At 64.8% G+C, this 20,442-nt stretch overlaps 9 protein-coding genes across 9 annotated transcripts; 4 read left to right on the top strand and 5 right to left on the bottom strand.

Moving 5' to 3' along the window:
• Positions 1-69: 69 nt before the first annotated feature.
• Positions 70-3,379, top strand: AMSG_09358 (serine/threonine protein kinase; the record flags this gene model as incomplete). Its single annotated transcript, XM_013899285.1, has 3 exons — positions 70-88; positions 214-788; positions 929-3,379. 3 exons carry the CDS (start codon positions 70-72, stop codon positions 3,371-3,373), a joined length of 3,039 nt encoding a protein of 1,012 aa, XP_013754739.1. The 3' UTR covers positions 3,374-3,379.
• Positions 3,380-4,356: 977 nt separating this feature from the next.
• Positions 4,357-6,856, top strand: AMSG_09360 (uncharacterized protein; the record flags this gene model as incomplete). The annotated part of the gene is made up of 2 exons (XM_013899286.1): positions 4,357-4,534; positions 4,556-6,856. 2 exons carry the CDS (start codon positions 4,357-4,359, stop codon positions 6,823-6,825), a joined length of 2,448 nt encoding a protein of 815 aa, XP_013754740.1. The 3' UTR covers positions 6,826-6,856.
• A 90-nt stretch (positions 6,857-6,946) lies between these two features.
• Positions 6,947-7,992, top strand: AMSG_09361 (protein transporter; the record flags this gene model as incomplete). Its single annotated transcript, XM_013899287.1, has 2 exons — positions 6,947-7,102; positions 7,300-7,992. 2 exons carry the CDS (start codon positions 6,947-6,949, stop codon positions 7,990-7,992), a joined length of 849 nt encoding a protein of 282 aa, XP_013754741.1.
• A 239-nt stretch (positions 7,993-8,231) lies between these two features.
• AMSG_09362 (ZIP Zinc transporter) lies at positions 8,232-9,625 on the top strand (the record flags this gene model as incomplete). Its single annotated transcript, XM_013899288.1, has 2 exons — positions 8,232-8,724; positions 8,790-9,625. Exons 1-2 carry the CDS (start codon positions 8,307-8,309, stop codon positions 9,623-9,625), a joined length of 1,254 nt encoding a protein of 417 aa, XP_013754742.1. The 5' UTR covers positions 8,232-8,306.
• AMSG_12253 (uncharacterized protein) lies at positions 9,575-11,750 on the bottom strand. The gene is made up of 2 exons (XM_013899347.1): positions 10,275-11,750; positions 9,575-10,188 (listed from the first exon to the last, which is right to left on the bottom strand). The coding sequence occupies exons 1-2, from the start codon at positions 11,570-11,572 to the stop codon at positions 9,657-9,659; spliced, it is 1,830 nt and encodes a 609-aa protein (XP_013754801.1). The 5' UTR covers positions 11,573-11,750; the 3' UTR covers positions 9,575-9,656.
• Positions 11,751-11,927: 177 nt separating this feature from the next.
• On the bottom strand, positions 11,928-14,573 carry AMSG_09365 (swi/snf complex subunit smarcc1; the record flags this gene model as incomplete). Its single annotated transcript, XM_013899289.1, has 1 exon — positions 11,928-14,573. One exon carries the CDS (start codon positions 14,571-14,573, stop codon positions 11,928-11,930), a length of 2,646 nt encoding a protein of 881 aa, XP_013754743.1.
• A 293-nt stretch (positions 14,574-14,866) lies between these two features.
• On the bottom strand, positions 14,867-16,097 carry AMSG_09366 (GTP-binding protein SAS1). Its single transcript, XM_013899290.1, has 2 exons — positions 16,005-16,097; positions 14,867-15,469 (listed from the first exon to the last, which is right to left on the bottom strand). Exons 1-2 carry the CDS (start codon positions 16,066-16,068, stop codon positions 14,907-14,909), a joined length of 627 nt encoding a protein of 208 aa, XP_013754744.1. The 5' UTR covers positions 16,069-16,097; the 3' UTR covers positions 14,867-14,906.
• A 209-nt stretch (positions 16,098-16,306) lies between these two features.
• AMSG_09367 (synapsin-3) lies at positions 16,307-17,473 on the bottom strand (the record flags this gene model as incomplete). The annotated part of the gene is made up of 1 exon (XM_013899291.1): positions 16,307-17,473. The coding sequence occupies one exon, from the start codon at positions 17,471-17,473 to the stop codon at positions 16,307-16,309; it is 1,167 nt and encodes a 388-aa protein (XP_013754745.1).
• A 195-nt stretch (positions 17,474-17,668) lies between these two features.
• On the bottom strand, positions 17,669-20,096 carry AMSG_09368 (uncharacterized protein). Its single transcript, XM_013899292.1, has 2 exons — positions 19,760-20,096; positions 17,669-19,103 (listed from the first exon to the last, which is right to left on the bottom strand). The coding sequence occupies exons 1-2, from the start codon at positions 20,070-20,072 to the stop codon at positions 17,917-17,919; spliced, it is 1,500 nt and encodes a 499-aa protein (XP_013754746.1). The 5' UTR covers positions 20,073-20,096; the 3' UTR covers positions 17,669-17,916.
• Positions 20,097-20,442: the final 346 nt, after the last annotated feature.

Consider the following 20,442-nt stretch of genomic DNA (forward strand, 5'->3'; position numbering starts at 1 on the left):
CTCCCCCCCCCTCGCATCCCCACCCCAGGTCACCCACTCGCTTCTACTCGCACGGCGCAGTAGCCGGCCATGACCTCGGTCTCGGGTCGTGTCCCGCTCTCGCCCGTCCCGCCGCCTCAACCAATCCCCACTGGCTCTGCCCCGCATCTGGCTCACGCCATGACCACCGCTGAGCCGCCTGTCGACTTTCCCACTTCAAGCTCTGCATTCTAGGTCCAGTTGCCGTCCGTGATGCTCTCAAGGCCGCCGTCCATCCGTTCTGCATTCATCGTCGCTGTGTCCGTGCCCGCGCCCGCGCTCTTGGTCTCAGCCCCGACGGCGATGAATGCCATGGCGCTGGCGACGGTGAAGGCGATCATGACGATGACGATGACGATGACGATGACGATGACGATGACGATGACGATGACGATGCTCTTGCTACCCGGCACTGCTACAACGCCGAGGGCACGGGCCCGGTCCGTATGGGCTCGTGTCTGCTCACGCTCGTCGACGGCACCGGGTCGCAGGCGGCGGTCAAGCGCGGCGCCGTCCGCCACTCCAACGGCATCCTCGTCGCCTTCTCGCTCACATCGGCAAACTCGCTGGCAGAGACCAACTTTCTCATCCGCGGCGCCATTACCGACTGGGACCCCGCCAGCAAGCTGCCACGCTTCCTTGTCGGCGTCCACACACAGGCCGACCAGGCCGCAGGCGTCGCGCGTTGCGTCGCCTCTGCCGACGTCAAAGCCATCGTCGACGCCTTTGCCTTTGACGACTGCTTTGAGCTTCTGGCTCCCTCGCCCCCGGTGTCGCTCACAATGCCCGCATCCGGAGGTGGAAGGCCAAGGCGGCACGCAAGCGCAGCTGCAAGCACCGGTTCTCGCTCCGCCGCCGCCGCCGCTGTCCACTGACCAGCGCGCTGCGCCCGAGTGCGAGCTTGGTACAGCCTGGCGAAGCAGCAGCCAGCCTCAGCCACGTTCCACCAAAGCTCGCCAACCATGCGCAGGCGCACGCCGAGTTCCTCGCCATGTACGATGCCTTGCTCCGCGAGGTCCACACCCACACTGCCCACGAGCAGTCCAAGCTTCGCAAGGCCATTCTCCAGGACCTATCGGTTGTCAAGCACGGCCTTGTGTTTGAGATCAAGGGCCGGCGCGCCAAGGCGCGCCACGCACGTATCGATTTCTCGCCACGCACCCTCACCCTCCTCACCGCCGACCAAGCCAAGGTCAAGCGAGTTGTAGCCCTGAGTGGCGCCTCGATAGTCCGTGCCGGCCTCGAGCTCGCCATCGCTCCACTCGCCGGGCAGCCGCTCACCATCCGCATCGAGTCTCGCGACGTCTACCGTGCCATAGACTGGGAAGATGCGCTGCTCAGAGTTGCCGATGACGCCCGATACCATGCCTCGCCACATCCGGCCAAGCTCCGCCACCGCGAGCCAGAGCCACAGTCGCAGCCTCCGCCCCAGCCGCAGGTCCAGCCTGCGGAAGCGGCCGGGCCGGCGAGCAACCACCCTCGCTCGCGGCGACCGGAGCTCACTGTCGACATTGCCGGCCTCACAGCAGCCGCAGCCACACGCGGCGCCGTTCAGGCACCACTCACCGCCACTTCCGCCTCGACTTCGTCCGACTGGATCGAGTACTCAACGCCCGACGGCTCGCCGTACTTCTACCATCCAGCAACGCGGCAGACGTCATGGACCCCGCATCTTCCTGTTGCGCCCACAGCGTCGTCGCCTCTTGCCCGTCGCGGTGACGGCATCTTCTCCAACGCCCGGGCGTTTGGCTCGGGCTCAGCAAGCTCGTCGGCTTCCGACTTGGCATCAGAGCCGACCGTTTTATCGCTGTCGTCGTCATCGTCGTCGTCATCATCATCGTCATCATCGTCTTCGCATGGCTACGACATGTCCTCGTCCGAGACTCCGTCGTCAAGCGTACCCATGCCCGATGCAACTGTCACCATGGCGGCAACAGCGGCAGCGAGCGGCAACGAGAATTCGCCGTCGACGGCGGTCCACTTTGACGTCGATGCAACGGTGACGATGGGCATGGGCGGGGCGCGGGCAAATGTCGCCCGCGACGACATGTCGGTCATTGTTATGGAGGGTCAGCCGCTGGATGAGTGCAACGATGGCACGGACGCTACGCTGACAGCGTCGAGGATGGGCGGAGCGTCGAGCTCGGGCCTGGACTCGTCGGCATCACTGGCGGTGGTGGCCGCTAGCGGAAGCTCGCGGCCGGCGTTTACCATCGAGTCGGACAGCCTGCTGCGGATCGAGGCGGGCGAGTTGAGCTCACTCGAGCCGATCGGCGAGGGCGCCAAGTCGCGGGTCTTCCGAGCGCTTCTCCACGGCGCTCCAGTGGCAGTCAAGCTCCTCAGCGAGGTCTCGCGTGGGACGCTCACCATGTTTGTGGAAGAGTTCCAGACGCTGCACATGCTCCGGCACCCCAACATTGTCTCGGTCTTTGGCTTTGTGTGGCGCGAGGAGCGGCAGAGCATGGGCATCGTGACCGAGCTCATGTCGGGCGGCGATCTCTTCCACCGCATCCACTGCCACGGTGGCAACGCGTTGCGGCGGCACGAGACGGTCCAGCTTCTGCACCAGGTTGGCCTCGCCCTGACATATGTCCACGCCAAAGGCGTGCCGCACCGCGACCTGAAGCCGTCGAACATCATCCTCTCTGCCGACGGCCGCCACGCCAAGATCGCCGACTTTGGCCTCTCCGGCCGCGTCGCCCGGCACGTCAATCTGCGTGGCGCAGGCACTCGTCGGTACTCGGCGCCCGAAGTGCTGCTCGGCGAGGTGGCCACGCTGGCGTCGGATGTATATTCGTTTGGCGTGCTCATGCTAGAGGCGCTCACAAGCCGCCGCCCGTTCCAGGACGCGACGTCGCGGGCAAATGCGTACGCGCCGCCGCCCGAGCTTGCGCTCCTCGACGCAGCGAGCCCGCCCTGGCCGCAGCCTCTCATCGCGCTTGTCCACGCTGCCATGAGTGGCGTTGCCACCCAACGCCCTCAAGCTGCAGCTGTCGCCGACACGCTGGCAAGCGTGCTCATGCAGTGGGAGCTTCCCTCCACTTTTGGCCGCTTTCGGCTTCTCCTCGTCGATGCGGCGAGCGCCGTCGGCAGCTCTACAAACGTGCTGGTCAAAGTCCGCTCGAGCGCGGATCGGCTCGCCGATGTTCTTGACAGCATCACCGCGGCCGTCACTGCAGCGTGCGGGAGTGAGGCCGCCGCCGCGGCGCGAGGACCGGCCTACCACTACGAGGTCTTCGACGCTGACTTTGAGGCCTGGGTCATGCTCTCGTCGCTCGAGCAGATACCTGGCGGGCCTGCGGACGCACCGGCCAAGTACCGGCTACGCATGGGACTGTCGAGTAGCAAGCACTAAAGCCACGCATTGTACGGTCTACTCATCGTTACCAGACTCGTCCGACGAGTCGGAGTCGAGACCAAGCATACCGCCGAGGTCGGCGACCAGAGCTGCACCGGCGACCGGAGCGACGAGCTTGCGGCGCTTGGCATCGCGCGGATTGGTATCGCTCGGCGGTGGTGGGGCGGTAGCAGGAGCGTCTTGGCCGGCGGCCTTACGCTTGCGGTTCGGCAACGGGGCGTCCGACGGTCCAGCGGCCGAGGCCGAGGCAGCAACCGCGTCGCGGACCGAGGCCGAGACCTTTGCGGCGGCGGCGGCGACGGCATCGACGGCCTGGCGCTTGCGCTCGGCCTTTGCAAGACGGGCAGCCTCAGCGCGCTCGCGCTCGGCGTCGAGGTCTTTGAGCACCTGGCCTGCGCCGTCACCAATGAGGCGCTCGGTGAGGTCGGGCGGAACGGCACCGCCCGAGGCGCGGAAGGCCTCCAGTTGGGCCTCGACCTCGACCTGGCGGAGCCTGCGGCCGTCGAGGGTGCGGCATGCGGAGAAGTTGGTTGTAGGCTTGACCACCCGCCCGCCGGTCTCACCGCGACGGAGCAGGGCGCCGAACCCGCCCTTGCCGCCAGGCCCGCGCGAGAGAAGGCGGACGAGGCGGGCGCCGGCGCCGGCGTCGGCCACACTCGCCAGGTACACCGCCTCTTCCGGGAGGCCAAAGGCGACGCAAACCCCCGCATGGTCCAGCACAGATGGGGTGTCGGCCAGGTGGCCAAGTAGAGTCCCGTTGAGCTCGACAAAGAGCATGACTGGGCCGAGGGGAGAGGGGAGGGAGACGTGGTCGTCGGCGTGATCAACGCCGCACTGACCGCGATCGGCACTCATTTCGCCAATTGTAGGGAAAAGGTCGTGAAACGAGAGAGGGTACACAGCCGCCCACAGAGGCGGACACAGCACGCCGCGAGCGGCAAGGCAGGCGTGTAGGGCGGAAGACGGCGTGGCTGGATCATATGCTTGCAACGTACCGGAATGAGGAGCTCGAGGTTGGGGTGCGGCAGTTTCTGGGCGCGCTGCGGCAGCGTGTGGACGCGGCGCGGGCGAGCAAGTGGCGGGCAGTGACGGCCGCGTCGCGGCGCAAGGCCGAAGCAGCGGCGGCGAAGCGGCGTGCGCGGCGTGCGCTGCCGGGGCGTACGCGGGGTGCCAAGCTAGCAGAGCTGGACGAGGACGTGCCGCTACCGATGAATGTGGACGCATCCGCCCTGCCGACCGACTCGTCCACCTCGGTCAAGCGGTACTCCACCATTGCGCCGCAGCGTGCGGGAGGCGGCGAGACGGTGCTGGCGGTGAAGCTGCCGCGAGTCCGGCGGCTACCGATGCACCATTTGGCACCGATGGTGGAGCAGCTGACGCGGTCTGACGATGATCCGCATCTGCGGTTCCTTCCGTGGCACGGCGACGACAAGGAGGTCAACGTTGATATCTCGCTCTACTCGTCAGTTCTCGGCGACTCGAATGGGCTCGACGACATTGTGGAAATCCAGTTTCTCATCCGCTCGACTTTTGAAGCTTTTGGCAACACCATGGAGACAGCGGCAGTGCTGGGCTCGCTTGTCGGCGCGCGAGCGTACGATCTGCTCCGTCGGTACAACGAGACGGTCGATACGGTGGCACGGCGAGCGGGGAGGGTGGCGCGACAGCAACAAGCAGTGCTGGGTAATGCCGAGCTGACTAACTCGGTCTTGCACCCAGGCGTGGTGCTTCAGCGAGTCAAGCTGCCAGCGAGCGCGCAGTTCCGCGGAGCCGGACGGCGCAGCGAGGACGGCGAGGTGGTTATTCCGTCGGACGAGGCGCTTCACGAGAGCTACCACTCGCTCTTTTGCCGAACGTGCTACACGTACGGGTGCGACCTGCACAGCATCGAACCGCAGAACTTTCCGCCCAAGCCGCAGATCCCGCCGTGCCCCAAGGTCCTGCTCGACATGCTGCATCCGGTCGGGGCGACGGAACAGAGCAAGTTTGTGATCGAGGCCGAGGTGTGGGAGTCGTACGCGTGCGGGCCAGAGTGCCACCTCCACGATCCGCGGGCGCAAGCGCTGATGCCATCGATTCTGGTGCGGCGGCGAGAGATGGCAAGCGAGGGTGGAAGTAGCGGCGCGAGCGGTGAGGCGCGGTACCGCAAGCTGATGGCGTCGCTACGAGACGGGTTCACTATGACGCAGGATCTCCACGGGTGGCTCCCATACGAAATCGCGCTGCTGAGCAAGGGGTTCACCATGTATGCAACCGACTACTGTGCGGTGGCACGGATGGTGCCTGGGCGGACTTGCCGCCAGGTCAAGACGATGCTGCGGGTGATTGGGCTGTCTGAAGAGGACGAGGCATCGCTGGCGTGGATCCTGTACTTTGCAGCGCAGGAGGAGCCAGGCCCGGCGCCACGTCTCGGCATCTCGTCGAGTCAGGTGCAGAACCCTGATGAGATGTCGAATCCGCACTTGCGACCGTGCAGCCACCTCGGCGCGTGCACGGACAACTGCTCGTGTGTGCGTCACCGCGGCTTTTGCACGGAGCTCTGCTCGTGCACGCGCAACTGCCCGCGGCGGTTCCCCGGGTGCGCGTGCCGGAACGGGTGCACCAACAAGTCGTGTCCGTGCCGGATGGCCTTCCGCGAGTGCGTGCCCGGCATTTGTCGATGCCCGTCGAACGATGCAGAGGTGCGAGTGCGGAAGGAGCCGTTGGTGGCAGACTCGCTGCGGCGGATGCTGACGACCGTGGCGTCGTCGCCGCAGGACGAGATGATGCTTGTGCAGGCAGCGGCAATGACCGGCATTTCGTCGGTCGAGAGCGGGTCGGGATCTAGCGAGAGCTCAGGGTCGGCATCGGACTCGTCCTCGTCGACGTCGCTCAACGAGCGGCCTCGGAAGCGGCGGGCTTCGCGGCGGAAGCGTGTGCAGCGGCGCGAGCCGGTGACCGGGACAGCGCCACCGGCAGCAGCGGTGCAGCCGTGCCGCAACCTCGCGCACTTCAACAAGGTCCACAACAAGGTTGTCGTGGGCATATCGACGGTGGCCGGATGGGGGCTCTTTGCCGGGCAGCCGATCTCGCGTGGCCAGTTTATCGGCGAGTACGTCGGCGAGGTGGTCTCGAGCACTGAGGTCGAGCGGCGGCACTCGGAGTACAGCTCGATGCGTATCTCGTACGTCTTTGACTACAACCGCGATTTCGTCATCGACGCCTTCCGCAAGGGCTCTGGAACCAAGCTCATCAACCACTCTGACGAGCCAAACGTCCACCCGATGACCAAGGTTGTCAACGGCGTCGAGCGTGTGGGCCTGTACGCCTCGCGCGACCTGCGGACTGGCGACGAGCTCCTGTTCTGCTACAACTACGACAAGGAGAAGCGTGAATGGTACCTCGACTCGGATTTCCAGCAGATTCTCGAGGCCGAGGGCAACAAAGAGGCGCCACTGGTCGTCGAGTAGAGGCAGAATAAGTAAAGTCAGCCGTGGCCGATGAGCCGTGGCCTGTCAGCTGTGGCCTGTCAGCCGTGGCTGGTCTTCCCGCGGTGGTTCAAGGAGAGGCACTTGACGCTGACGTTGCGAGATGGCCGACGGAGTGGACCCACTGTTTGAGGTGAAGAACTTCTTCCACCTCGGTTGCTACCAGGCCGCCATCAACGCCGCCTCCACCATTGCCGCCAGCAGCCCCGACCTCAAGGTTGAGATGGACACCTATGTCTTCCGCGCCTATGCTGCCCTTGTACGCCCCACCCCGCCCCTGCCACACCACCCGCCGCCCCGCCACGTCCCTGACCTCCCCTCTTCCCCTCTCCCCCCCCCCCCCTCCCCACCCACCCATACACCTCATACTAACCCCCCCCCCCCCCCCCCCCCCCCCCCCCCTCCCCCTGACTACCGATGAGAAGTAACGGCCCGCTTGTGCTGGGCGGAATCAAGGACACGGACGCGACTGCGCTGCTGGCGGTGAGGGAGCTTGTCATCGGCTCGACGGACGAGGTCGGGCGGGCAACGGCGCTGGAGACCTTCCGCAAGTGGCTCGGCGATGGTATTTCTGCGGGGAATGCTATGGTTGTGCTTGGTGCGGCACAGCTGATGGTGGCCGATGGAGCGGTGGATGAGGCACTGACGCTGCTCTCAGGCTCAACCGAGCTCGAGCCCATGGCCTACATGGTGTATGTGTACCTGCAGATGAATCAGGTCCGGTATGCCGAGGAGAAGGTCAAGGCCATGGTGGCGATCGAAGAGGACAACACGCTGACTCAGCTCGCTGGGGCTTGGGTCGGCATTGCAAAAGGAAAGAGTGCGCTTCAGGAGGCGTACCACGTCTTCCAGGACTTTGTCGACAAGTACCAGCCGTCGACCAAGCTGCTCAATGGCGTCGCCGCCTGCTGCATGCACCAGGGTAACTTTGAGGAGGCCGAAGCCGTCCTTGTCTCGGCTCTTGAGCTCAACGCCAACGATGCCGACACGCTCGCCAACCTCATTGCCCTTGCGCAGCACACCGGCAAGGCTAGCGATGTCATCGACCGCTACATGGCCCAGCTCGCCGCCCGCGATGCCGCCCACCCGCTCCTTGCTTCCAAGGCCGATCTCGAGACTCGCTTTGCCGCAGCTGCTGCCGCCCTGTAAACAGAAAGGCATCTATACCATGCCGTCCACCCTCGGTGGCTGTCTGGCCTTTGGTGCCATGAGCCCTCTGTGACCGGCCTGGTGGCGGCCAACTTGTGTCCCAAGTGTGGAGAGGGAGGGGAGTGGAGGGGTAAGGGGTATGGGTTGCAGCTGCAGTGTTGGGTACCACTTGACTTGAGCTTGGGCTAGAGTGTGTACAGGGAGGGATGCGTGTGTCTGCAGGACTTGTTGTGGTTGCTGTGCTGGTGGCGGTTGCTGTGGGTGTGGTGTGGGGCCATGCTGTTGACAGAGGGGGCTAACGGGGGGCGGGGAGCATGGGCATGAGCATGAGCATGAGCATGGGCATGGGCATGGGCATGGGAGCAAGCATGGGCATGGCCACGACCACCGCAATCACGACCATGGGCACGATCACGACCATGGGCACGATCACGACCATGGACACGACCACGACCATGGCCACGACCACGACCACGACCACGATCACGACCACGATCACGACCATGGCCACGACCATGGCCATGGCCACGACCACGACCATGGACACGACCATGGACACGGCCACGATCACGATCACGATCACGACCACGATCACGACCATGGCCACGACCATGGCCATGGCCACGACCATGGACACGACCATGGACACGGCCACGACCACGATCACGACCACGATCACGACCATGGCCACGACCATCACGACGCACCGCCACCCTCGATGCTGCTCGACCTGTTTCTCTCGCTCTCGCCGGCATCAGCAGCGTTGCTCGCCACCTTTGGTACCTCGATGGCCTCAGTCTGCTGCCTTGCCTTTGCGCCGTTCTCCGACACCTCATCGGGCTTTGGCCGCATTGTCTCGGACTTTCTGGTCTCGTTCTCGGTCGGCGGCCTGCTCGGCGACGTCTTTCTGCATCTGCTTCCGGTCGCCTTTGCGGCCGAGGCCGAACTGACCGGCCACTCGCACTCGCATGGCGGCGGCGGCCACGCCCACGGCCATGGTCACGCCCACGGCCACTCGGACGAGCCGCACGCCCACGACTCGGTCGTTGGTACCATGACCCTTGTCGGCATCGTGTTCTTCTTTGTCATGGAGAAGATTGTCCGCGCTCTCTCGGGCGGGCACAGCCATGGACACAGCCACGGGGCGACCAGCGCTGCCCCCGCCGCCGCCGCAGGCGTTGGCGCCGCCGCCTGGCTCAACCTCATCGCCGATGCGGTCCACAACTTTTCCGACGGCATGGCCGTTGCGGCGTCGTTCCTTGTCTCAACCCAAGTCGGTCTCACCACCTCGATCGCCGTCTTCTTCCACGAGCTGCCGCAGGAGATCGGCGACTACTTTATCCTTGTTCGCGCCGGCATGTCGCGGACCCAGGCGCTGCTCGCCAACTTTTTCACCGCACTCGTCGCCATGGCCGGTACCTGCCTTGTCCTCTGGATCGGCACTTCGCTCCCGCACTCGGAAGTTTACATCCTCCCGCTTGCTGCTGGCGGCTTCATCTACATTGCCGCCGCCGACATTGTGCCCGACCTTCACGCCTCGCCGTCGTCGTCGACGCTCCCCATCGTCGTCCTCCAGGTTGCCGGCATCACTCTTGGTATTTATGTCAATACCCTGCTCGCTGCTTTTGAGTAGTCGTCTCTTTCCTGACTCACCAGCAGCGGTATCACCAATACACTTGATGGGTTCCCACCCCGGCCCGGGGCACAAACATGACAGTCGACTCAACCCGCGGGAGCGAGTTGTCGCCGCCGATGCCGGCACGGGGCGTCGCCGCCCGTCCGCGCACCAGCGTCGCCGCATCCAGCTCGTGCTCCAACCGCTGCCGCGTCGCTTTGCGCTTCTGAAGCATCACTGTCTTGGCTATCACCTCTTGCTCCACCCTGTACCGCTCCTGCTGCGCCGTCTTGACGTCACGCATCAGCTGCACGATGATCTCGCGGAGGAGCCCGGCTTCCTTATCGAGCTCCTCGCGCTCCCGCGCCTCAGCATGTGCCTCTGCGTCCCCAAGGTGCAGCTCGTGTCCACCCGTCGACTGCGAACGCGCCAACACGCCACGCTCCGACTTCCGACGCATCGGAAGCGCACCAAGCACGTCGTGAGTGTTGCTGCCGCCGGGTGTGGCCTTGGGTGAGTCTGAGCCCGTCAGATCGGCCAGCGCCAGTCGCTTGGCCTTGGTGGCATTGGAGGCCGGTTTTCTACTTGCCTTGGGCGACACTGCTGCTGCAGACAAGGCTGCTGCCATGTCTGCCGGCTCGGCCGTCAGGGAGCGGCCCGGTTTGACGCGCTTCGCCGCCGTCTGCCCCCCTTGTCGAGAAAGTCATTGATCCGCGACTCGTGCGAGGCTTGCGAGGCAAGAAGATGAAGCTTGGACGAAGCCACAGACTTTTCTCGGAGCTGAACATGGAGCGACGACTTGCGCTTGCGGATGAGGTTGTTGACCGCTTGCAGTGACGGCGAGCGCCTGGCAGACTTGGCCCGCCGTGCCGGCGAGTCTAATGAGGCCTCAATGACTGCCACAGGCTCCCGCAGTAGGTTGGCGTCTGACGCCGACGGCGTGAGCAAGCTCGGTGAGAGCTTGATGATGCCCGAGTTGACTCTGGAGAGCGGCGTACGAGCCGAGTCGAGAATGCTCTTGGACGCCGAACGGTACTTGGATGCGGCACGCTGCTTGGCCTCTGCGCGGATCGCCATTTTGCGGCGGTTGACCAGTTGCCGCTTGCGGGCGAGCGAGGCACCGCCTATTGACGCCGGAAGCCCCGGCTTGGCTGTCCCACGGAGGCGCCGAGCTGGCGGCGGCGCGGTCCGCTCGACAGTCACGTTGCCGCCGTAAAGGAACCAGACCTCTCCAGTGTGCGATATCTTAAAGTACAAGCACATCTTGCGGATGATGTAGCCCTGGGCAGACGAGGCCTCCATGTGGCGGGCAATGCGGATGGCCTCGGCGCGGGTGGCGGCAATGAGCGCCGGTGAGCACGAGAGATGGGACGGATCAACCTGCGACATGTAGCTTGGACCCACAAAAGCGGCCAGCCGGTCGGCAACCGGAACCAGCGAGTCGCGGAAGCGAGCAGTGTTGACCCGAACGTCAACCACGGCGTCGTTCTGTGTGAAAGTGACCCGCGAGACGGCGTTATGGATGCCGTATGGCCGGACAAAAGCCTGCAGGATACCGATGCGCGGCTTGGACTCGGGCCGGTCGTCGCGGAGGTACGTCCGCAGCTGTGGAACATTAAAGTGCCGGACGGTGACATGGGTAGGATCCGAGTGGGAGGGGATGAGCAGGGTGGCGACCACCGGCAAGTCGCCGACTTCGCTTCTGAGCCTCTGCTTGGACGCGGTCGAGGTTGTGACCGAACCTGATCGCAGAGCCATGGATGACGTCGGCGGCGGAGCAAGACCTGATGGCCCATTCGCAGTGGCGTGGACGGCCAGGAGTGCTTCCAGAGCATGGGCCAGGGTCAGCTTGTCGGCGTTCTTGCGGAGAACTGCGCCGGATCGCGAGACAAAGTACCATTCGGCGAGGGCGTGGTTGACAAAGACAAGTGTGTGCGGGATGTTGGCCACAAGGCGGTCAGCCATGGTGTCCTTGCGGTACCACAGATGATGATACAGCTCGGGGACCACAGTGGCCGTGGTGTGCCTCTCCAGGTCATGACGGGCAAAGGCCTCCCGTCGGCTGTGTGACGACTTGTACGGGTTTCCCCGCTCCTCCTCCCAGCCCCCTCTCCACCCGCTGCCCTCTCCGTCCTTCCTTCCTTCCATGCTGCTGCTGCTGTGTGCGTGGAGGGGGTGAGTGGTGTGTGTGTGTGTGTGGCTGGCTGGCTGGCTTTGGTGCTGTCATTGGTTGCTGTGACCGGCCAACGGTTTTGGCCGTTCGTCACGGTGGAGGGCAGGCCGGAAAGGGGGGGTACGACTCATCGCGGCTGTGGTGCGTCTACTGGGTGTTAAAGAGGGCGGCACGCTCGTCCGAGGCAAGGAGGTCGAGCTCGGCGGCATAGAGCGAGTCGAGCTTGTCGAGCTTGTCGAGCTTGTGCTGGAGCTTGCGGAGCTGGATCTCGACGAGCGAGGCGAGGCGGTCCTGGATCTCGGCGTCATGCTGGGCAGCCTTCATGCGGGCGCGCATAGCGACCTCGACGGTACTGGTAAATGCGGCGGCGCGGTTGGTGACGAGGGCCGCCTCGGCGGGAGAGAGGCCGTGTGAGGTGAGGAGGTCGCGGGCGAGCTCCGGCGCAGGCGTGGCGGCGTCGGCGCCTGCGGCCAGCGCGGTGTAGGCGGCGACGGCGGAGAGCTCCGGCGAGACGGCGGCGGTGAGGAAGGCAACGACTGACATGGCCGGGTTGGGCGCGCGGACAAACGGCTTTGGCTTCTCGCCTGCCGACGAGAAGAGGAACGGCTCCTCGATGGGGAGCTTGAGGATGCGAGCAACGACCTCGGCCTTGGACTTGGTGCCGACGGCGCGGGCAATCTCGTCCCAGGTGGCGTCGGGCGTGGCGGCGACGGCCTTGACAAGCTTGAGCGTCTCCTCGTCGGTCCACTCGGTGTCGAGGGAGATCGACGACGGCTCGGGCCCGCGGGTAAAGGCGTCGGCGTCGATGCCCTGCGGCATGCGCTTGTTGCGGAAGCAGCTGTCGCAGAGGACGAGCGGCTTGGAGGTGGCCGGGTGGCGGGCGACCCAGTTGGGCCCGGTCACCTCGTTGTGGCATCCACCGCAATGGAGGACGAGGTTCGGCAGCGGGCCAACAACGTTGGGCTTGGTCGAGAGCTTGGAGACGACCTTGCTGGCAGCGACCTCGGGGCGCGAGCGCGAGCCTGCAGCCGATGGCGGAGCCGGGACGGCACCGAGCGTCGTCACAATGGTCTCCTCGAGCGCAGCCTCGCCGGCAGCGTTCATGGGAAAGACTCCACCCGGGGCGTCGCCGATGAGGGCGGCATGCGGCGTGTGGGTGTGGGAAAAGACAAGCGGCCGAGTCTCGGGATTGACCTGGTAGTTGATGAGGCCCCAAGACTCGAGGAACGAGTGGACGCGGAGCATGGCGCCGGCGTCGCCGGTGAGCGAGCGGCGGCAGGCAGTGAGCGAGAGGTACCGAGACGGATCCTGCCGCCAGGTGTTGACCATAAAGTTGCGGTAGAGCTTGTAGATCTCGGGCGTCTTGGACGGATTCGTTCCGTTGAAAAACTCGGAGAGGGCGCCGACTTCGATCGGGTGGCACTCGCCGTCGAGCGAGAACCACGAGGCGTGCGACGGAACGACGACTGTCCGCGCCGCGCCGGCAAACTTGGCCTGGAACGCTGCGCCGAGGCCGCGCCCAGCCTCGACCGCCTTCATGGTTGTGGCGTCGAGGAAGGCTGGGACAAGGTGTGCCGGGGGCGCGATACCCTCGGAAAACGCAGCCGTGGAGAGGTCGTTGGCCCCACCGGGCGTCACGCCCTCCATGGGTGCGGGGCCCGTGCCCGAGCTCGAGCCCGTCTCACCCTTGCCTTTGCTCTTTTTGGCAAGGAGCATCTCGGTCCGCATCAGCGTCTTGGCGTCGCTCCCGACGGCGGCAGGCACCGAGCTCGCGGCCACGGGATCGACCTCGCGGTGGACCGCCCGCGACTTGGACCGCTTCGACGCCCGCGAGTCTGCCGGCGGCGGCGATGATCCCGACCGCCGCCGCTTGCGGGAGGCGGCCGACGTCTCGTGTGGGGCGACCTGCGCGGGCTCGGCGGCCCTTGGTGCGACAGAAGCAGCAGGAGCGCCCGCCTTCTCGGTCGCCTCGTCCTCCTGCGGCTCGTAGTCCTCGTCGTTCATCCACTCGTTGAACCGCTCGGTGTCGGTGAGCCAGCGGGCGTAGACAACGCGCGGGACCTTCGGCTCCTCAGGCGGGTCCGGCTTGACGTGGAGCGAGGTCTCGGGCACCCACTGGTCGTACGAGTCGGGATAGTACCACCAGTGGAGCAGGACATTGCCGTCCTTGGCCTCGATGACGCGGAAGAATTCCTCCTCCTCGACGTCGGGCTTGAACTCGACCGAAGGGATGTTGGGCACAACGCGGTGGGTGGCGGCGGCGGGCGAGTTGACAACCGTCCCGCCATGGCGGGCGACAATGGCAGCAAGCTTGCGGTTCGACTCGATGTCGAGCTTTGGGTCGAGGAAGCACTTGAAGACCGGGAGCTTGCCCGCGGCGGCGAGGGCCTGGGCAACACGGACAACGAGCTCGATGTTGTTCTCGACCTTGACCTTTGAGGCAAACTCGAAGCGGCGCCAACCCAGCTGGTTTCTGGCCTCGTACAGGGTGGCAGCAATGACGTTGAGGCTCCCGCCGACCGACATGTCCTTAAAGGCGACAGCAGGGATCTTGGTGACCTCCGGGACGGCCTTGCCAGTAGCAGTAGCAGCATCGACAGCGGGCTTTCCAAGGTGTTCATCCTGAAAGACGATGAACTGAGTAAGCACCTGAGCCAGTGACTTGCCCGTCACACCCGTCACACCGGGCATGTTGTTGAGTACATCCACAAGCTTCTCAAGTTGGCCCAGTGTGCTGACTTGGGAGAACATGGCCGCGAGGGTCGTCCCCGACTTTTTGGTCTCGCCCGACATCCTCCTTAGTTTGGCACAGCAGTGGTGTCGGTGGGGGGTGAGGGCGGGGGTGTGAAGATAGAGAGAGAGAGAGGGAGTGTGTGTGTGTGTGCGCGTGTGTGTGTAGGTGAGCGGTGGTGGTGGTGGTGGGAAGTGGGGTGGGCTGGTGGGTAGGTGACTGGTGGTGGGTGTGGTGGGCAGAGAGTCGGCGCCGGTCGGTGGCGGGTCAAATCTACGGCGGGGGAGCAAGGCCAGGCAATTGGTCGTTGCTGAGATGCGATGGGGACAGGGAGAGTGAAAGTGAGGGGGGGGGATGCTGTTGCAACAGGAGTTTGTTTGCGGTTGGAAGAGGGTCTAGCAGCAGCCCTTCTTTTTGGACGACGACGAGGAGGAATCATTGACCTTCACGGTGTTGTTGCCCGAAGATGATGGGTCTGCGGCCTCGTTTTGGAGCTTTGCCAGGACCTGCTCGGTGAGGGCAAAGAAGGCGTCCTCGACGTTAATATCGGCCTTGGCCGAGGTCTCGTAGAACTGCATGTCGTACTCGTCGGCGAGAGCTTGCCCACGCGAGGCCTCGACGACCTTCTTCTCCTTGAGGTCACATTTGTTGCCGATGAGAATCTTGCACACGCCTTCAGCAGCGTGCTCCTTGATGTTGCGGATCCAATGTCTGACGTTGTTGAACGAGTCTGCGTCGGTTGCCGAGTACACAATCATGATACCCATGGCCCCGCGGTAGTACGACGAGGTGATGGTGCGGAACCGCTCCTGTCCGGCCGTATCCCACACCTGCAGCTTGATCATCGAATCGCCCAGCCGGATCGACCGCAACTTGAAGTCTATGCCCACCGTCGAGATGAACGACGGCGAGAACGAGTCGTCCGAGAACCTCAGCAGCAATGACGACTTGCCCACGCCTACACCCGTACCCCGCACCCCGCGCCCCGCACCCCGCGTCCAGCCACGCCCGTCCACGTCCACACCCACAACCCGCCGCGTCGGCACCCATGTCCCGCCGTCCACACGCACGCATGCGCAAGTTCTCCCAAAGTGTAAGTGCTTGGTGTCACCTTCATGGACATACCTCTCAGTCCCTCCTGTGTGGCGGTGGCTGGCGGTGGCGGTGGCGGTGGCGGTGGTGGTGGCGGTGGCGGTGGGCGGTGGCGACGAGGCAAAAAAACGCCACGGGCCATACCGACTTCCTATGACCACACCACCACGGAAGCACCCACCATACACATTGCGGTTGACATTGGCTGTATACTCGGTACGTTGTTGTTGAAGAGGACGGTAGGGGGGGCAGGGGGGGGTCATGGAGATGGCGGCGAATGCCACGGCGGCGCAGGCAAACGAACATTGGTCGCACACGCCATGGGCAAAGGGAGGGAGGGGAGGGGAGAGGGAGGGGGGGGGGGGGGGGGGGAGGGGGAGGGAGGGCAGGGGATGGCGTACCCGAGTCTCCAATGAGCAGGAGCTTGATGAGAAAGTCATGGGTGGCAGACTTGGACGCAGCCATGCTCGTCTTCTCCTGCGCCCAGTCGTGTGTGTGACGGTGTGTGTGGCTCTGGTCATGCCCGAACCATTGGCCCATTTTGACCATTCATTTTGCTCAAGCATATGGCCGCCACCGGCTGCGAGTCGAATCGGATGTAGGGATGAGCAACGGCAAGTTAAGCGATTCACGTATGTGTAGAGAGTGTGTATATGCGTGTAGGAGTGTGTGTTTGACGGACATCGGGAGCTGGGACGCCGGATCAGGGTGTCGACTCGGACGACGCGTCAACGAGCTGGGAAAGCTTGGTGTAGAGGGCGTTGCGGACGCGACGGACGTCTTCAAACTCGTGCTCGTGCATAAAGCCACAGGCAGTGTCGTTGATCTCAAGAATGAGCTCGCGATCAGGCGCAATGTGCAGGACGTCGAGGGCAAATAGGTCGAGGCCGCCCCATGTGTAGCGAGCGACAGCGGCGGCCCACGCACGGTGGTGCGGGAGGACGTCCATGTCCTCAAACGAGATGTTGCCGCGGTTGTTCTTCCATGACGTTGACGAGTTGCGGCGGAAAACACGGACATGGCCGGCGATCCACTGGATGCGATACTCGTAGGCGTGCTCGATGAACGGCTCGACGGTGTAGTACTCGTCCTGGGTCATGAGGATCGAGACAAGATCATCGAGGGCGGCAGCGTCGCGGGCGAGTGCTTTGCCAAACCCGGCATGGGTCGAGCCGACCTTGACTACCGCTGGCGGCTCGATTTCAGGCTGCGGCGAGAACTCGAGGCCAAGCGCGAGCTTGGCGTTGGCGCAGTACCGCATGGGGACTAGCGGCAGCGGATCGACGTCGCCAGCACCCATACCCGGCTCGCGGCCAATAGCCGCCAGCTGAGCGTACATCATGGCCCGATCCATGCCCATGTAGACAGAGTGCAGCGAGTTGACCGCCGGGAGGCGGGCAAAGGCGAGGCCGACAAGTGCATTGACATGGCCACGAGCCGAGAGATCGGTGGGAAAGTTGCGGACGATGACGGCGTGCGGGGTGACCCTGCGCGGACTTGTTCTTGCCTGTGGGTTTGGCGACTCGGGCTCGGCCTGAATGAGGACCTCGACGTGTCCAGACTCTGGGCCGATGGCCTCGACGGCCATGGCCTGCCACGACGCTTGCTCGACCACCAGCCGTGAGCCGTTGGGCAAGAAGAGCGGTGGTGAGAAGACGGCCGACCAGTCTGTGGTGTAGTCAACCACAAGCACAACAGTGTCCGGCACACCATCGGTCTCTGGCGGCGTCAGCGCTTCTGGTCTCGGTGGCCCCGGGTCGGTCTCGTGACTCGTTGCCAGGTGCAGCCGCGGCGACGTCGGGCGCTCGGCGTGCGCCAGTGATTCACGTGCCAACGCGAGGTCTGCTGCCGAGAAAAAGGAGGCAGACATGAATGAAAGTGTGTGTGTGTGTGTGTGTGTGTGTGTGTGTGTGTGTGTGTGTGTACAGTGGTACTGGCCGCGTCGGTTGGGGTGGCCAGGGGGTAGAGTGGGCGTGGTGGTGGAGAGAGGAGTTGCGGCCGGCCAAGCAAACGAGGCCTTGCCGCAGATCCAGGGGCGTGAGTAGGGGCGTGAGCAGGGTCGATCGGGGGGGGGGGAGGGGGGGGTCTCGGCTTGGCGACTCGGGGAGCGGCGTCGATGGCGGTGAGAGTGGTAGCGGCGATGGACGGTAGGCGGAGAGTTGGTGGTACAGAGTTGGTAGGCGGCGGGGAGGGGCGCGGCACAGCGCGAGCCTGCAGCAAGCAGAGCGTAAGGCTCGCGGCGACGATTTGCCAACGGGACGGCGAGGCCGCGGTCTGTTGGTGAGCCGGTTGGTGTGGCCAATGGCGTTAGCGTCAGAGCTTGGCGCGCTTGGCGAGCGGGGCAAAGGTGGGGTCGTCGTCGTAGACGGCGAGTGGGTCGGGCAGAAAGATGGCTTCAGACGGCTGCGACTTGAGCAGGTCGTACGAGGCAAAGGCATCGATCGAGGATGCGGTGATGGTGGGAACGGCAGAGGACGAGCCGAGAATAAGTGACGGCGAGAGGACGGAAGCGTGGCTACCCGAGGCCGCCGACGAGACCGCGGACGAGCCGAGTGGTTGCGGCGACGACGACGACGGGTTCGAGGCCGAGCGTGGCAGGAGCGGCTCAGAGTGCCAGTCGTCGACCGGATCGGTAAAGTAGGGCTTGGCCTCGGGCGCGGCAAGGTTTGCCGGTGGCGGGAGGACGAGGCCGAGCGGAGTCGACGACGACGGCGAGCCGCGCGAGGTGACGGGCCCGGCCGACGGCGAAGGGATGACCGAGTGCAGGGCCGGGTGAATGTGCGGCGATGGGACACCGGTCGGGTCGAGCGAGCTCAGCATCGACGCGTCGCCGTCAAACATGAGCGGCGAGAGCGAGACGGCCGAGCCGGTCTCGATGGGCGAGCCCGAGCCGCCGCGCTTGCGCTTCTTGGTCAAGTCCTGGGCGTAGCCTCCCGACGGCGAAGTGAGCATGTTGTGCGTTGCCGGCGACGGCAGCGGCGATTGGTTGAGATGGTTGAGCGTCTGATGGAGCCGGAACTGGCGAGTGGTAAACTCCTTAAGCAGTTCCGACGTCGGTGTTGATGGCGCAGAATGCGACTGTGCACCGGTGCCCGCCAGGTCGTGGTGCAGCGACCCGAGCGGCGCCGTGAGGCCCGGACGTTGGCCGGCCATCGAAGGCGAGCCAATGGCCGAGTGTGTGCCGGCCCCCCGCGCCACCCCGCGCGCTGAGCTCGCCAGCGCAGCCTCGGCCGGCGTCTGAGCCGTGCCGCCCGAGCCGGGCGAATCGCCACCGGCCTCTTTGCCGTTCCCTCCATTTGCCGCCTTGCCGCTCCCTCCGCTAGCAGCCTTGCTCCGCGCGGCCGCAGCCTTGCTCGCCGCCTTGCTCGTTGCGGCCGTCCCGGCACCCGGTCCGACCCGGGTCACCACCGAGCCCTTGGGGCGTCCGCGGCCTCCACGGCCACGCCCAGCTTTTGCCGCTGCTGCCTTGGCCTTGGACGCCGAGCTTGTGCCTCCTTCGCCTGCATCCGCCCATCAATTCCGCCCCTAGCCGTGAGTATGCTGTCAATTGCTGCGAGGGCGGGGACCAAGGCGCTCGGGCCGTGCAAACAAACGGATGACAAAGGTAGGCTCTGGGTGCAGGCACGGACGGGGGCAAGGGTATGGCCAAGAATAAACAAGAGCCACACCCACACCCACAGGTACCGCCCATACCCCCTGAGGCATCTATCTCGCGTACTCTCCTCCTCGCTACTCTCCTCCATCTCCCAATTCTCGGAGGTGCTGGCCCTTGGGTGGAGGGGGTGGACCCGGGCCGAGGTCACGCTCCCACCGCCCACCCACGGGGGGCGAGCTGATGGCAGGCAGTTGCGACGGGGGGGGAGGAGGGGAGAAGGGAGCACGGACACGGGGTGACTCCCTGCATGCAACTACGCACCCATGGGTGGATGGGAAGCCATAGAACACGCATACTGCGCCGTCTGTGGCATGGGTAGCATCCCATGGCTCGTTCTGGCAAAGGCCCCGCACCGAGCAGTTGGCTTACGGCCTTGCCTCACGCGGAGAACGGGGGAAGGGGGGGGGGGGGAGGGGACGGGGAAGGGGAAGGGGAAGGGGGAGGGCGGGGGGAAAAAGGGAAGGGGGTAGCTAGGCAGGTAAATGGATGGTGGGTGCGTACCGGTTGCCTTGGACGACTTGGACGCCTTGGTCTTCTTCCGTTTCTTGGTGGTAGCAGCCTTTGGCGTCCGTCCAGTTGAGCTCTTGGAAGGAGGTGCTGCAACAGCAGCAGTGCCAGCGTCAGCGGTAGCTGGGCCAGCCACAAAGACGTTCTTAAGCGACTCAATCTTCGACTGACCAAGGCCTCTCACACGCCGCAGTTGGTCCATCGACGTGTATGGCCCCGAGTCAATGATCTTCCGGGCCACACCGATGCCGATGCCCTTGAACTGCCGCGTGAACACCGCGGGGTCAGTCACCGCGTTGATGTCCATGAGAGCGCCTCTGGTAGAGACAGGTGTGAACAACCTTCTTCCCTCGCCGCGCTCCCCACCACACCGCCATCAGCCCTTACCCACTCCCTTTCCATCCCTCCATCCACCCCCCTCCCTACGTCCCCTTCCTCCCCCCTCCCTCTCCCTCTGCCCTCCATCCACCGTCTGTCCCCTCTGCCCTTCCCCCCCCCCCCCCCTGCCTATCCGTTCCTTTCTGTCCATGTCACACAACTCAGCCGGTCACTCGTCGGAACAATGCATCATGTTTGCTGATACAATGATGGATGACAGCCACCATTCTCGGTCTTCTCATTCATGGTCGGACAATTTGCAATCATCATTGGTCCGCCCCCCCCCCTCCAAGACCCTT

The sequence above is a fragment of the Thecamonas trahens genome (assembly GCF_000142905.1).
Source record: "Thecamonas trahens ATCC 50062 unplaced genomic scaffold supercont1.46, whole genome shotgun sequence".
Lineage (NCBI taxonomy): Eukaryota > Apusomonadida > Apusomonadidae > Thecamonas > Thecamonas trahens.